We start from the raw sequence: 16,836 nt of genomic DNA on the forward strand, positions 1-16,836 counted from the left end.
TGTGCTGATGAAATTAATTTAATGGTATGTCAATACAACACAAGAGTCCCGACTGCTCCCCGCTGTCCAGAGACAGTGGGATGTGGAGAAGATAAGGCGACAAAGATTGAATGTCTGACTATTCAGATCTGGTTGATAAACAAGCCTAAAGCCATTTCATGCAACAGATATGATTTGAGATTTTCACGGCCAAAAGATTTATTTTTGGGTTATTATGCCGGGTTGCGCTACTTCCTTCTTTAGCCAATGTTTCGGACACCATTTCATGCAATGTTTACATTGTGAATGGTTATCTTTTACCAGGGCGATACTGAGAATATCTTCCACAGTTCTCACATTGGACAATCCAATTCAGATTAAAAAAATGGTTATTTTAAAATGGAATATTTCTGTCAAATTAGCAGTTCACTATGGCCAGCCACTTTGCAACGTGAACTTTTAAATCTTAGAAAAATACAAACCTGGGTTCATTCCCATCATCCCTTGGGACATCATCGGATTCTGTGGATACTTATATCCTCCCATCATGCCCTGCGTTGCCATCATTGACGTCATCTTCTGCATCAGCTGTACGAGGAAAAAGGAAGAACGCCATTAATGACACTGAACAATAATCACCTAGTTTCTTTTAGAATGACATGCTCGGATATAATAATATTGCATGATTGGCATTCCATTCCATCTATAATAATAATAATACAAACAAACAAACGGTAATAATGATATTATATTATGAGCATGTAGACTTACGCCATAATCATAGGCCGGGTACATTTGTTGGGTTAGCTTAGGACAAAACAATCACAGTTAGTTTTATGTAACATGATTTTATCTGCTAGAGTTTGTATATTGATTTTAATTCATTCATAACTAGCTTTGTATTTTGTCTGTACAGGGAAATTTTTTATAAGGATTTTCAATGGATCGGAAAAATAAATTCTCGTGGGTTTCAAATAAGGCCTTTTTAAAATTTCAATTTTTAAGAAAACTAAAACTTGGGGATATGCAAGAATCCGACACACGACGATTAAAGTATCTTGGCGATATCCCGTACATGCACCGCAGGGACATGTTGCCGACATTTTATAAAATTGTCGGTGATGCCAGTCAGGTGAGGTTGTTTTGACTTACGTCGTTGAGTTTTTACCATTTTACTAATTAGATTCTTACACGCCCGTTCAACATCGGTGTGGTACCTCGAACCTGGTTTTAGACCGTTTTAACCAAACAAACGCTATGATAATAAGTTTTCCAATGTTCTGACCTTACGCGCTGTGTAATATTTACACCACATTTTTTAGTAAGGCCGTTAAGATATGAGGCGTCACATGTGTCAGACATTTTGTAACAATGCTTGTACTTCAGATCAAAAAGTCAACAACTGTTGACATCAACTCACAGCAACTGTTTGGTTGTAAGTGAGGTTATGAAGCGTTCTAGTGTTGACGTTTTGAGAATTCAATAATGCTTGGTGAAGACGCGGGTCTTGCGATTGCAGTAGCGACGTTTGCGCGACAATTTGTTTGCAACGTGAGAATCAATATAAGTATTGGATACTAGCGTATGCCTGTGGAAGAAGAGCCTTACGATCTTACTAATTAGATTCTTATACGCCCGTTCAACGTATTTGGTAAAGTCGGCATTAAGCCTGGTTTAAGGCCGTTTCAACCAAACAAACGTTACGGTAATAAGTTAAGTTTTTTACTGTTCCGACCTTGCGCACAGCGCCGCGCATTACTTACATCGCGTTTATCAGTAACGGGGTTAGAGTGAAAACTTATATGTCCATGTTTTAACATAAGTGCATAATTTTGAGTGAGAAAGTGATCAAATCTCAATTCTATCTTGTGATGAGGGGAAATGTGCCATAAAAATAGTGTATATATGGTGTGGATGTATATATGGTAGGGGTGTATATATGGTACAGGTGCATATATGGTATGGGTGTATAGGAATTGAGGTATGCTATTCGTGTTTGTAAACAATCAGCAGGTAGGAACAAATAGACGAGTCCTGCAAGTAAAATAGTTTATCTGCGACTTTACAAGTTTTTTTCATAGCTTTGTTATAAAATATGGTAAAAGAATTGCAAATTCAAAGTTAACTCCTGGAACTTTGGCTCAGGCCCGCCGATATAACATTGTAATAATACCATTACAAAAAACACTGTACTGTACAATTTATTTCTTGACAATTAATATACGCATTGAGTGAAAGGTTATAGAAATATTATAACAAATAAAGCGTCAAATTATTGATATTAAAAATTATTTCAAATATCACTTTATTGTTACTTAATAAACATTAAAAAAATATGTACAGTGAAATTCTCTTCTAAGGTTGTTCAAGTGAATGGAAAATAAAAACTTCTTATCTGGGTTTCACTGTATGCACATATAATTTCAATTTTCAAGGGACGAAAAAATAAATAATTCTTAATTATAAAAACCTTATAATATGTGGGTTTTAAAGTTTAACAGTTTAAAAGCAATCAATCGTCTTGGTGAAAACTTGCAATGACTTTGAATTAAATACAAAACAGTTTCTTTTAAATTGCGCACATCTTTTCAGAAATCCTGATATGACAGATAACGGTACTGAGAAACCCACTTATAAAATATAGTTAAGGCTTATAAAAAAAAATTTCGAGCTTGAAAGGTTGTTTGGTCCCTTGGAGACCGAAATGGCCCAATTAATCACACATAAGAAGTTTTTTTCAGTCTCTCAGAAAACCTTATAAGAGAGTTTCACTGTCGTAGCTTTTAAGCTCTTTAAAATTGGCAGATATATACATAAATGATAATGTAGATTAATGACTTACAGCGGCGTCTCCGTTTGTGTACATCTGCTGAAGGATTGTGGGGATCATGGTGGCGATCTGCTGGTCCGACAGTGAGGGGTAGTCCTGACGCAGCACGGCACTGAGGGCGTTCATCGTCATCTGCTGCTGCTGGTGCTGTAGCTGCAGACCCTGGAGCCAGTTGCTTCCTGGAATCACATTGGCCAAGTCACAGAAACTTTAGATGAAGCTCAATAAAAAGCATTGAATAAATTTAAAGGTTGTGAATAATCAATTATTAGAGGGAGAGAATGTTGCTTGTGCAATGATGGAGGACTTAGCTAGCAATAACTCGATGCATTTGTAAATTCAACTATGAACCGGGTAAATTATGTTTGGAAGTTATAAATTTATTATGGACATCTGTCATTGACACTGTCATCAAATTGGCCAAAAATACAATTTTTAATTTTTTGACATTATTTTGCAATTTGAAATGCCTGAAGGTGCCTTTAGGAAGCGATGGAACCTCGGCTCTAACAGGACGGAAGAAGTAAAGATTTGAGGAAACACTGACAGGTTGAGAATCAATGGTTTACACAGAAACTAACCTGCAAGTGTGGGTGGAGGCTTGGTCTTCTCATTCTCATAGTCATCCCAGGCAGCCTTCCTTTCTTCCTCCGTCAGAGTCTCTTCCTCCTTGTTCTCCAACAGGGAGTCATGCTCGTGGAATTTGTAGATCTGAAACAATATAATTATTATTTATATTTACTTTTATTCCATTCAGTGAACATTTTTGTGAAAAGGAAACAATCTCTTTTCTGAGCACGATTCTTCAAAGATGATCTCGTATCAAACAAATCATGTTAGAAGAAGGTTACAAATTTATTTTATTTATAGATTATTATTTCATTTATAAAAAGAGTGTAAACAGTTTATATGGTTTTAGAAATGATTACAAGGATCGGTACCAATAACATGTCTCTATGAAATATTTGTCGAGTGATCATATATGTTGCAGAAGTATTGCAAGATTAGCAAAATTATAATCTTCTATATAAATTAAAATGTTAAAATTATACTGCGTAAAATGAACCACCAAGGTGGTGAATTTAGTAGGTGGTAATTTAGTAAATTGGGTGGCAGGGATTAATACATGCTAGGCAATGATTTGAGATATACATAAACAATATAATATAAAAAGTTTATGTGTGTGTGTATACGTGAATGTGTATTTGCACCTATGCGTCTGAATTGTGTTATATAGTGGAGAGTTGTGAGTTATTGATTAAATATTATTTTTTATTTATTTATAGAGCGGAGACAGTTTACATGTAGTTCCCGTGAGCACTTAGGTCATTGGGCAATTGTACTATCTCCCATTTTACCTCATTCCTTTAACAGTCACCCGATCCCTTTTATAAAGTTCACCATTGGATATGTGGCTATGTCTTCTGGTTCCACAATGTGTCTTCCCAGGTCTCATCTCTCCTCTCCAATCACCTTTGGTTCACTGAAGGCCCCACAAGGGAAGAGAGCCTCATCTCTCCTCTCCATTGCCCTTTGGTCCAATGGCCTGAAGGCCCAATAAGGGAAGAGTTCACGGAGGTGGCCTCATCTCTCCTCTCCACTCCTCTTTGATTTCCTAAAGGTCCCACGAGGGCAGAGGGTCTCATTTCTCCTCTCCACTTGCTCTTCTTGGTTCCCAAAGAACTCATGTATGAAGAGTCTACTCCCCGTTGGTTCCCTGAATGCCCCACGATGAAAGAGTCCACTCCCCTTGGTTCCCTGAGGGCCCCACGAGGGAAAAGGGCCTCATTTCTCCTCTCCACTCCTCCTTCGTTCCTTGAAGGCCCCAGGAGGGAAGAGGCCTTCGCCTCTCCTCTCCACCCCTCCTTGATTCCGCAAAGGCCCTACGATGGAAGAGGACTTCGTCTCTCCTCTCCACTTTTATTTATTTAATATTTGTATTTTTTACAATAAATATACAATCTTTACATGTCATGTTTGTGTACAAGTAATGTTTTTCTTAAATGACGATAGGGAGTCAAAAAATATGTTGAGAATTATGTTGGGACAAAGATTATTTATTGAATGTTTGGAGAACATGTGAAATTGAGTTTGCTGCAGTTTTTGTTTTGTTGTTTAATTTGTACAATAGTTTGGTGTGGCGGGTACATTTAGATGGTATGAGACGGCGTTCAGGGTGGTCTATTTAATTATTTAGGATTTTAGACAGTAGTATAGTGTCGGCTATCATTCGTCTTAATAAGAGACAAAGTAGAAAAAGCTGGTTGAATCAGCAAGTATCCCTACCACTTTATCATGCTGTTTCATGAGATCAGCAAACAGCCTATCCTTAGGCAGCTTGGGCACCTCCCGAGGACCCTCGGGCTCCGGACAGAAGATGTACAGCTCTGCCAGGTCGCTCTCCGTGTAGTGGCGGTCGATCTGCTGCTCGTCTATCACACGCTTGGAGATGGCTTGCTTGGTCACCTGGCGCTCGTATATCTTCTCTTCCATGGTGCCCTGCTCGTTGGGAATAACATATTTGAGTTACGATCGATTAAGGGAATATGAAAGGCAAAATGGTGTGATTTGATCGAAAACAGCTATCAAACACGTCTGAAAGTACCGTTCGTATGCCATTCCCGGACTTGATAGTTTTTATTACCAAGTAATAGACTATTATTTTTGACTCGGTTGATTTTTTTTTGTAATTAATGTAGACATTCAACCAAAATAAATAAATCACTGATGCACAAAAAAATCTGCATTTACAACTTCGATCTATAGTTTATCCCATTATTCATAATACAATTTAATATTTTTCATTTAAAATATGTGGATAATACACACATTCGTGGAATTGCTGTATCTTTTTATTGTCATGATACCTGTTGTTATAAATAATTAAATAAATACTTCATTTGACACCAAATTTCTACACATTTCACTGCTTTTTGTTGTTTATGTTATATATATTTTTTTACATTAACTCCACACAGGAGGCTTTGAGAAAAATTATTTTCCTGTCAAAGTTGGGGACGCTGTGTGGAGGTCTTTTGGTAGAACGGAAGGAGTGATCCTGGGTCTTGAGAGACCCGTTATAGGAGGGAGGAAACACAGAGGCTGGCAAATGGTTCCACAGCCGAGCTGTTTTATATTTAATTTGTTGTATAGAATGAATACATGTACGTATGTGCGTAGCACTGCAGTATGGATTATTTGTGCACCATATAAAAAAGGCAAAACTAGAAGACTCACAAGTGCCAGGAAACGGTATATGTAGCAAGGTTTCTTTTGACCGAATCGGTAAACCCTGAAGATGCTCTGGACATCGTGGGACGGGTTCCATGACATGTCGAATATCACCACTCGGTTGGCAGCCACCAAGTTGATGCCTAAACCTCCCGCACGTGTGGATATAAGGAACAGTCTGAAACCACAAAAACATATAATTATTAAAGTATGAAATGAGATGATAACGGTAAATTCTTTAATGTTTTCAGTACTACCTTAGAAAGCATGCTGGAAAGTTGGAAAACCTAGTTACAAAAGAACATGCAATGAACTTTCAGATGAATTTAGCAATAGATGAGTGCAAAATCTGTAACCTGCAGGCGCGTATGTCACATCATGGCAAATGTAGCATCACGGTGTATGTCCCATCATCGCATACATAACATACTGTGTTATCTGGATATGTGAAATCACCGCCTATGACTTAGGCCTAGATAGGTTTGTGTTAACGTACCATTTCTTGATATAAAAACTAGATTTCAAGGTTGATTGAAGGCCTGCCAAATGTACATAAAATAAATGTTTACCTTGCTCTTGGATTATCTTCGCGATTGAATGCTTTGCACCAAATGGCTCTGTTCTCACATGAGGTGGACCCATCTAGCCGGAAATAATCTAAGCCTTGGGACCAGGAACCTATGGAGAAAGAACAAACACCATCATTAAACCTCACACATTGTATTTCAATTGACAATGTTATATTTATTATTTTTGTTGAACTTACCAAGATGTCCTCCCAAATGATCATCAGTTTCACCCTTTTGCGTGGCATCATCTATTTTAGACAGGTATTGTTCAATCAGATCCAAGGAGTACAGAGATTGTGAGAAGACCAACCTGGAAATACAATTTTTACATTTTAGCTCTGAGAGGTCATCTTTTACAAGAATTTTGTAAAATAATGTAGTAGTTAAAGTAGTTAAGTTCTTTTTTAATAATGTAGTAGTTAAAGATTTCTTTTATATAAATAAATTACAGTATTTCAAACTTCAGTTTGTAATTTAAAAGAAAATTATCCAACCAAAAAATTAAAAAAAACATCTCTCCTCAGACTATAACTACTACATTATTTTAAAAGATTCTTTTTTGTTGGCAGATTGGATAATTTTTGGTGAAATTATGATGCTGATAAAGGTTTTCATCATTAATCCATTTATACCAGTAAAAATAATGTTAGCACATTTTTGGCGGGTATTTTTTGCGCTGGCGGTAACACTGTCTCTGGGCGAAAATAAAGGTCCCGTGCGACTTTCTTTATTTTGTTTTAAATGGCTATATCTTTGAAAAAAATTATAATATTTTAGTAAAAATTTGTACGTAGTAACTCAGCATGCCCAAGTTATAAAGGTACTAAATGAAAATCGAATATTATTTGAAATGCAACTCAATTAACCTTGCAATATGTTTGTTACAGTCCGCCTATCGGTATTTGCCTATACCTGCCTTCTTTAAATACGCACGACATCTCTCGCTCGCTTGCACATGGGAGTTGAGTGGGTGCGGAACAGAGATAGAGATTCGAATCGGGTTTCACGGTTATAAAAACCCCCATTCCAGAAATTGAATTATTGCAATAACAAATGATATATGTACTATCCATTTGTTGAAATACCGATGTAAACGAAAGGCACGAAGATAAATATAAAAAGAAGACTTGCGTTACGATTTGATAATTATGTACATATAGTTGGGACCTTTACAAAGGGATTGATATATAATATTCATATAAAAACATTGAATAATTCATCAAATAAAAAGTAGAATCTGCAGTGACATTAACGCAAGCGATTCTGATTTTGTCTTTTATTCATCTTTCTTTTTTGTAACCTGCGTGCAAGTGTGACGTCACAGGTTACTTGCATGTTAGTACCTGCACAAACATTGGAAACTGCAAATCGATGTGCTTGCAGGTTGGCAGTCACTGTCATGGCGTCAAATAAACGCAGCGCGCTATTCTCTTGCAAGTCAAAATTCACTTACATACAACCTGCATGTGCAAAGCAGGGAGAGGTTTCCACTATGCAAGCTACTTGCAACTAGCAACCTGCACGTGCAAAGCAGGGAGAGGTTTCCACTATGCAAGCTACTTTCAACTAGCAACCTGCGAGCAAATCTTTTGCATAATGGAAACGCTACTTAAAATTTCATCGCAAAAAATTCTAGCATGGATATTATTAGCACACGAGCGCCGAGCAGGCGACTGTGAAATTTTTTATGACGTAGTACCACCGTACATGCAGGTTTTACAATGGTAAAAAGATAAATAAATACTGTGATTGTTTGGATGGTTAGGGTAATCACTTACAGCTTATCTCCAATGGCCTCGCAGTTCTTGAGGATCTCCAGCAACAGGACGAGCTTGTTGGAGTGGCGGACGTCGTTGAGCTCCTCTTCGGAGCACAGGGACATCCACCATTCGGTGGGGTTCTCCGAGCGCGGTTGGTCAGGCAACTCCGGCAGAACTTCCGGCTCGTCGTCAGGGTCGGCTTTTACTGCCAACATTAATTTATATTATTGTATCACTTTAAGTAAATATAATTGATTGTTAACTCTACAATTTGGCATTTCATCTGTGACTGTGACTACTACGAGTAGTCAAATAGAAATAATCAATATTGTGATACCTACCGGCCGTTTGACAAAATGCAAAAATTCTTTAATTTAATTTTTCTAAATGTTACGTAAAATATTAATGGTTTATAATTAAATGGGTAGGTATTTTAATTTATTTACAAATCTTTTTAGAGATTTCAGAGGAATTTTTGGTTTTGATTTATAAAATAAGAGAGAACTCAAAACAAACTTATTTGGACACATTGTCGACTGTTCATAGAACTACTAGTTCAAATATGGTTGAGTGACAAAAACAAGGTTGCATTCTTTCTATAATTTCTTGAAATTATTGTTTGTTACCTGCATTGGCGCGTGTCACCCTTTTATGTTTCACTTTGGAGCTTTTGCCTTTTTTCTTGGGTTTGATCTTCTTATTGCTGTTACTGTTCTCAGAGTCATCTGATTCTGACATGGAGCTTTCCTACAATGATCATTTAAAAAAATAATTTAATAGATACCCTATTTATGAGACGCCTATGCTGCCTGTGGCACAAATACCAGGTGGCACAAATACCAGGTGACACATGGAACTCATCATCCAATAGCTCTTGGATAACAGAAATAACGATGAGAGCCGTTAAGGATCTGCAAAACTGGTGACATTTAACCTTTGGAAGCCGAGCCCTCGCAATTGTACTGTGCCCAGTGTAAATTTGCATGCGGCCCGCTGTGCATCGGCTGACTCAATCATTTCATTCTCTCATTTTATACACAAAAGATAAATGAAGATATTTTTATGATTATATAATATTTTCTTAAAGTTAAATAAGTGTCCTCTACAATGAATCTAAATACAGGGTGTATCGGCAAGTACCCAACAAACTTTAACCAGCTATTCCTCAGCACATTTGGAGTAAAAAATGTTATGGGCGCTTTGCTGTCCGGTAACATTTTTTTCCATTAAAAACAAAAAATAAATAAAAAAATCCACACTCCGTCACTGTCATTTGCATTGTTTCTCGTGTTCAACAGCTGTTATTAGCAAGTGTGTCAAAAAGTGTCCTCGCTCTTTCGTACACACTAAATAATAATAGTTAAAAATGAGACGAATGGTGCCGTGCCATTTCGTTGTGATTGTAAAAGCGCGCCAATGTAGGTACGTACATACATTATTCAACGAAACTCGAACAAAATATTGCCAGACGGGTTTTCAAACTTTGACAAAGGATAAAACATTGGTGACATGTGGTGAAAATATGAATAATAAATTTTTTATTTAAAAAAAATGTTACCGGACAGCAAAGTGCCCATAACATTTTTTACTCCAAATGTGCTAAGGAATAGCTGGTTAAAGTTTGTCGGGTACGTGCCGATACACCCTGTATATATAGTAATATGACATAAAAAAACATAAAAAGACCGTTGTGTCACACTTGTTCACAGATAAAATATGTTGGCAAGTCAAAACGACAGGATAGAATAAAATTAGGATATATTATTTCCTTGCCAAGCAAATAAAATAGATTTAAGTATTCTAGGAGCATTTTAAGATACAAAATAATATTAATTTGTTAAATAATGTTATAAAAACAACAATATATAACAAAATACACCCTTAGCACTGCCCACCACTTATAATTGAAACATGTATACATGGTGTCCGGAAACTCGTAGTACAAGCCGGAAACTGGAGAATGTATACCACACGGGGAACCCAAATAAACATAAAGTTTTTTGATTTGAGCATTTTTATAAAAAAAAAAAACCAAAAAAATATATTTTTCGGCTATTTCAGGGTTCAAATTTTTTCGTCACTATTTGTTTTACTTTTAAATTTTTAAATAGTTTTAATTAGTTGGGTACTTTGATCTTCAGTAATAATTTATAAGAATTTGATCAAAAAAAAAATCAACTTCTGACTCGATTTACTCGAAAACGAAAGCTCAAATCAAAAAAAATTATACTACAAAATCGACTCCAAATGTGATGTAGATTCACCAGTTTCCCGCTTGTACTACGAGTTTCCGGACACTATGTATAATGTCATTATTGTGCGGTGCAAAAAAATCATTACCTGAGGTGTGGTGGTCTCTTCTTCATCATCAATAAACTCGGCCAGAGACCCTTCAGAATCATCTTCTTCTTCTTCTTTGTCTCTCTACAATAGAAATTCACAAGTGTTTTTTATTTGTTTGTAGAGAAAATGAGGAAAAAAGGACAAATATAGGTATTAAATGTAAATGGATTGGATAGGTAAAATTACGTGTATTGTCACATTTGAATATGATTAGATACCTTTTTTTGCTGCATCAGTTCATATCGCTCAGAGTTGGCCTTCAGCACGAGGGGGTGCGTCCAGATGCGCTGCAGGGACTGGAAGTCGGCAAACAAGGAGGGGGTAGTCTTGCGGTCTGCGTTTGGTCTACAAATTACCAATACAAATATCAGATATTTTTTGTTATTTTCTCTGGAAATTAGAATTGTTTAGAAGCAAGTAATATTTGATGAAAACTTGACATTCATTGCACACATCAACTATATAACTAATAAGGCTTTAAAGATGCTTGGCTTCCTTGGCAGAACTTTAACTGATTTTAAGTCCTTAGATGATATGAGAACCCTCTATATTTCATCAGTCAGAAGTCAAGTGGAATATAATTCACTTATTTGGTCCTCTTTATATAAAGTTCACCCTAACAATATAGACAGAGTTAAGCACAAATTACTTAGGTACGTAAATTTTAAGCTCATAATTCCAATTGATTACATTAATTATGTCAGTTTGATGAATCAATTGCATCTAATAACACTGTCTGACAGGAGAATTATGTCAGACCTGGTTGTGTTACACAGAGTCATTAACAACTTAATTGACAGTTGCCACCGTTGCATTAAATTCCATGTGCTGACTAGGAATACAAGACAAAATATAACATTCTTCTGCAATACACACACAACCAACTATCAGACACACCAACAGGATGCATGATCTGGGCAACAAGTACGGGGGTACTATTGATATATTTACTAACTCCATTTATAGAATTAAGCGTAATCTATACCAGCACTTTGTTCAATCTTACAAATTATAGTAGAGTTGGTAATAACAGTAACTGTTACATGTTTTACTAATATTATTTTATATTCATCAGTTCGAATTTTTTTTTTGTTTAATTTTCGATAGCTTACTAGATATATTCTGTTTTAAAATGCATCTAAAAGGCCGGCTGGGCGTAAAACGAAATAAAATAAAATAATGTTCAAAGATATTTTTTTATTGCATAAATGAGATGAAAAGTAAAGTAACAGTTTTCTTCCAGATTCCCTAAAAAAGGAAAATGTTTACTAAATTGTGTATTATGTAAAAAAAAAAAAAAACTATGTTTGGAGTAAAAATGTATGGGGTAAGTTTTTTTATCAAGATTTTAAATGTTTGATATTAAAATATGCGAATATTTTAATATCAAACCTGTAAAAATCAAATACAAACATCTGAAAAGTATGTAATTTAATCTATTTTCTATTACATTTGTTTTTACAACTTCAAAAATAAGAAATACAGTAGAACCCCGTTAATTCGAACCCCGATAATTCGAAAAAACGCGTAATTCGAAATTTTCGCCAAAAAAATTTCCGCAGAAAAAATTTTTCATACAAAGTTTTTTTTAATTCGAAATTCGTTAATTCGTAATTCGAAATTTATTTTTGTCCGCGCACGAAAATTTGTTCATGTAATTCGAAAAAATTTGATTTTTGCGAAAATAAATCATAATATTTCGTAAATCTGAATCTAAAAGTCAGCCGTGGCGGTAAAACGCCGAAAAATGTATGTTTACGTGGTTATACATCGTCCTAATTAGTATTATTATTTTGTAAATCTGAATCGATTTACACTGGAATGTCGTACTTTTTCAAATTTATTTCGAATATCCAAGTTTGGAGGGCCGAGAAAATACGTTTTACGCGGATATATGTCGTAGTTTTACGAGTTTACACCAAATATATCTGAATTTAAAGGGTCGGCTGCGAAATTTCGATTTACGCGTAAATGTATCATATATTTACGAATTAATTTCGAATATTTGAATTTAAATGGCCCGCTGTGATGGAAATCGGCCGCGAAATCTCGATTTACGCGTAAATATATCGTATTTTTACGACTTTATTTCGAATATCTGAATTTTAAAGGGCCCACCGCGACGGAAATCGGACGCGAAATTTCTATTTACGCGGAAATATATCGTATTTTTACTAACTTTACTTCGAATATCCGAGTTAAAAAATACGGCGCGACGGAAATCGGCCGAAAAATTTCGATTCACGCTGAAATATGACATATTTTTACGAATTTACTTTAAATATCTGAACTTAAAAGGCCGGCCGCGACGAAAAACTGCCGATAAAATTCGATTTACGCGAAAATATATCATATTTTTACGAATTTACATCAAATATCTGAATTTAAAGGGTCGGCCGCGACGGAAATCAGCCGCGCATTCTCAATTTACACAGAAATATATCGTATTTTTGCGAATTTATTTCGAATATCTGAATTTAAAGAGCCGGCCGCGACGGAATACGGCCGCGAAATTTCGATTTACGCGGAAATATATCGTATTTTTACGAATATCTCAATTTAAAGGGTAGGCCGCGACCGAAATCGGCAGCGAAATCTCGATTTACGCGTAAATATATAGCATTTTTACGAATTTATTGCGAATTTCTGAATTTAAAGGGCCCGCCGCTACGGTAATCGGCCGCGAAAATAAAGAAATAATTGGTATTAATACGAATTTACAACTAAAATACCATCCGGATTTGAAGAGGCGGCCGAGAAAATCGATTTTCGGCGTATTTTTTTTTCATAAAATTTCGAATTACGTGGGAATTCGTTAATTCGAAATTTGATTTTTGATGTCCCGTGGATTTCGAATTAACGAGGTTCTACTGTATACATGATTTGATAATTCGGAAATATTCCAAAATTCAATGAGAATTTTCAATATCTTTGGGACTTCTAGGCAAATATATGAATGAAATAAATACCCATAATAAATGACTTTATGAATTATGGTAAGGCATATTAAATAATGTACATAAATAAAATATATTACCTCCGGGAATGGTTTTCCAGGTAATAAGCGTAGAGCTTGACCTGGATCTCTGTGAGGGAGATGAACAGGACGTACTCGTGCTTGGGGGGAAGGAATGGTGCCAGTACTGCGTAATCTCGTCTCTGGAAAAATTCAAATATGCATTATTAGTATTTTTATATATTATCAATAAATGTTTGAATAGTATGAAAGAAAGTTGCTATCCACGTCTGTGTGTTTGTGCGCTTAGTTCTTCTAATCTAAGCACAATGATTTTGATATGGTTTTCACTTTCATTTGGAGAATGTTTATATAAATAATACATGCTGTATGTTTATGTTATATTTTATTTATAGAAAGTAGAGAAAAGTTCATGTTTTGTAATCAAGCTCTTACGTTGCTAACACTGGCTAAACCTTTTGAGATACATCTACGGAATTGTATATACACGTCAGCAAGTAATAATTATAGAAAGATGTGACTATCCATTCTAAGTTTGAGGTATGTCTTTTCTTTTATAAATATTTGAGTTTATCAATTAAAATATAGGTAAGCATTTATTGCTCAATTTTTAACAGGTAATATCAACAATCAAGAAGTTTGATTTCGAATATCAAGGTGATATTTAGTTGTTTCTTTACGATTTTTTGTGTTGATTTTTATAAATAAGTTCCAAAATCCCAGATAAAAAGTTCAAATCATGAAAATATCATAACTTTTAGGTGTAACAAAGATAATTTAAATTACACCGACAATACCATATATTTTTCTTATTATGTCGACCCTAGTATAATGAGATAAAAATACCACTCACAGAAGATTTGTTTAGATATTTTGTTCCTGCTGTAGAAAGCTCCGCTGTAACCTCTCCTTCTATTACAGATTCATTTATAAGAAAGAGGGAGAGGTTGTAATGGAGCTATCAGCAGCGTGCCTATACTGACGAGGTAATACACTTTGCAGTTTGATAAAACTGGAGTTAATACAGTGAAACCCTCTTATAAGGTTCCCCACATAAGTTTTTTTCTGGTTCCTTGTAAAATCTTATAAGAAAGTTTCACTGTAATAAAATTGATAGAATGTATGATTACCTGCACAGCCCCGTCCAGCATCTTGTGCAGCACATGTGAGCGCCTCTTCATGACGCGGATGTCCTGCTCAGTGGAATTGGTGTACTGTCCGTTGGTGATGGGGTTCACAAACCTGTTCAGATAGTCATTGTACTTTCCCAGCAGGTCGGGCTTCACAAATTGCACCATGCAATAGTCTGGAAAAGGAAAACAATATATTACAAAAATATAGGTATGTAGTATAACATTAGATTATTAGAAATAATTTTGAACATGAGAAAGAAGTAATAAAAATAAAATTACAACAGATAAAAAATAGATACAGTAGAACCTCGTTAATTCGAAATCCAGCGGACATCAAAAATCAAATTTCGAATTAACCGCTTCTGTGCCAAGAGCGAGTTAACTCGCATTCTTGGCCTGCTGTGCACAGCTACACTTCTACCTACTGGCATTTAAAAGGTTAACGAATTCCCACGTAATTCGAAATTTTAAGAAAAAAAAAAAAAAAAAATACGCCGAAAATCGATTTTCTCGGCCGCCTCTACAAATCCGGGTGGTATTTTAGCTGTAAATTCGTATTAATACCAATTATTACTTTATTTTCGCGGTCGATTACCGTAGCAGCCGGCCCTTTAAATTCAGATATTCGCAATAAATTTGTAAAAATGCTATATATTTACGCGTAAATCGAGATTTTGCTGCGGATTTCGTTCGCGGCGTACCCTTTAAATTGAGATATTCGTAAAAATACGATATATTTCCGCGTAAATCGAGATTTCGCGGTAATTTTCCGTCGCGGCCGGCCCTTTATTTCAAATATCTGAATTTGAATTCGTAAAAATACGATATATTTCCGCGTAAAACGAGATTTTGCTGCGGATTTCGGTCGCGGCCTACCCTTTAAATTGAGATATTCGTAAAAATACGATATATTTCCGCGTAAATCGAGATTTCGCGGTAATTTTCCGTCGCGGCCGGCCCTTTATTTCAAATATCTGAATTTGAATTCGTAAAAATACGATATATTTACGCGTAAAACGAGGATTCGCGGCCGTATTCCGTCGCGGCCGGCTCTTCAAATTCAGATATTCGAAATAAATTCATAAAAATGCTATATATTTACGCGTAAATCGAGATTTCGATGGCGATTTCGGGCGCGGCCTACCCTTTAAATTGAGATATTTGTAAAAATACGATATATTTCCGCGTAAATCGAGATTTTGCGGTAATTTTCTGTCGCGGCCGGCCCTTTATTTCAAATATCTGAATTTGAATTCGTAAAAATATGATATATTTCCGCGTAAAACGAGAATTCGCGGCCGTATTCCGTCGCGGCCGACTCTTCAAATTCAGATATTCGAAATAAATTCGTAAAAATATGATATATTTCCGCGTAAATCGAATTTTGTCGGCAGTTTTTCGTCGCGGCCGGCCTTTTAAGTTCAGCTATTTGAAGTAAATTCGTAAAAATATGTCATATTTCGGCATGGATCGAAATTTTTCGGCCGATTTCCGTCGCGCCGTATTTTTTCAACTCGGATATTCATATTAAGTAAAGTTAGTAAAAATACGATATATTTCCGCGTAAATTGAAATTTCGCGTCTGATTTCCGTCGCGGTGATGAAATACGATATATTTACGCGTAAATCGAAATTACGCGGCCGAGTTTCGTCGCGGCCGACCCTTTAAATTCAGATATTTGGCGTAAACTCGTAAAACTACGACATATGTCCGCGTAAAATGTATTTTCTCGGCCCTTTAAACTCGGATATACGAAATAAATTTGTAAAAATATGACATTCCAGTGTAAATCGATTCAGATTTACAAATAATAATACTAATTAGGACGATGTATAACCACGTAAAAATACATTTTTCGGCGTTTTACCGCCACAGCTGACTTTTAGATTCAGATTTACGAAACATTATGATTTATTTTCGCAAAAATCAAATTTTTTCGAATTACAAGAACAAATTTTCGTGCGCGGACAAAAATAAATTTCGAATTACAAATTAACGAATTTCGAATTAAAA

The 16,836-nt window shown here is 35.6% G+C and overlaps 1 protein-coding gene across 6 annotated transcripts in view; it reads right to left on the bottom strand.

The window, feature by feature from the left end:
- Positions 1–16,836, bottom strand: part of XNP (ATRX chromatin remodeler XNP) — a 46,987-nt gene that overhangs the window by 6,220 nt on the left and 23,931 nt on the right. For 4 of the 6 annotated variants that reach the window (XM_089642693.1, XM_089642689.1, XM_089642690.1 and 1 more), the window contains 14 exons: positions 14,820–14,995; positions 13,750–13,871; positions 10,931–11,057; positions 10,710–10,793; positions 8,996–9,116; positions 8,388–8,574; positions 6,807–6,919; positions 6,610–6,718; positions 6,047–6,218; positions 5,096–5,308; positions 3,391–3,520; positions 2,822–2,988; positions 751–786; positions 462–567 (listed from right to left, as the gene is read on the bottom strand). In XM_089642693.1, the coding sequence (XP_089498819.1) occupies positions 462–567; positions 751–786; positions 2,822–2,988; positions 3,391–3,520; positions 5,096–5,308; positions 6,047–6,218; positions 6,610–6,718; positions 6,807–6,919; positions 8,388–8,574; positions 8,996–9,116; positions 10,710–10,793; positions 10,931–11,057; positions 13,750–13,871; positions 14,820–14,995 (1,863 nt within the window). The remainder of the gene's footprint in view (positions 1–461; positions 568–750; positions 787–2,821; positions 2,989–3,390; positions 3,521–5,095; positions 5,309–6,046; positions 6,219–6,609; positions 6,719–6,806; positions 6,920–8,387; positions 8,575–8,995; positions 9,117–10,709; positions 10,794–10,930; positions 11,058–13,749; positions 13,872–14,819; positions 14,996–16,836) is intronic. The other 2 variants (XM_089642692.1, XM_089642691.1) reach the window with 1 other exon arrangement.

Source organism: Hesperophylax consimilis, chromosome 18 (assembly GCF_061612785.1).
Source record: "Hesperophylax consimilis isolate HC1 chromosome 18, BYU_Hcon_1.0, whole genome shotgun sequence".
Taxonomy (NCBI): domain Eukaryota; kingdom Metazoa; phylum Arthropoda; class Insecta; order Trichoptera; family Limnephilidae; genus Hesperophylax; species Hesperophylax consimilis.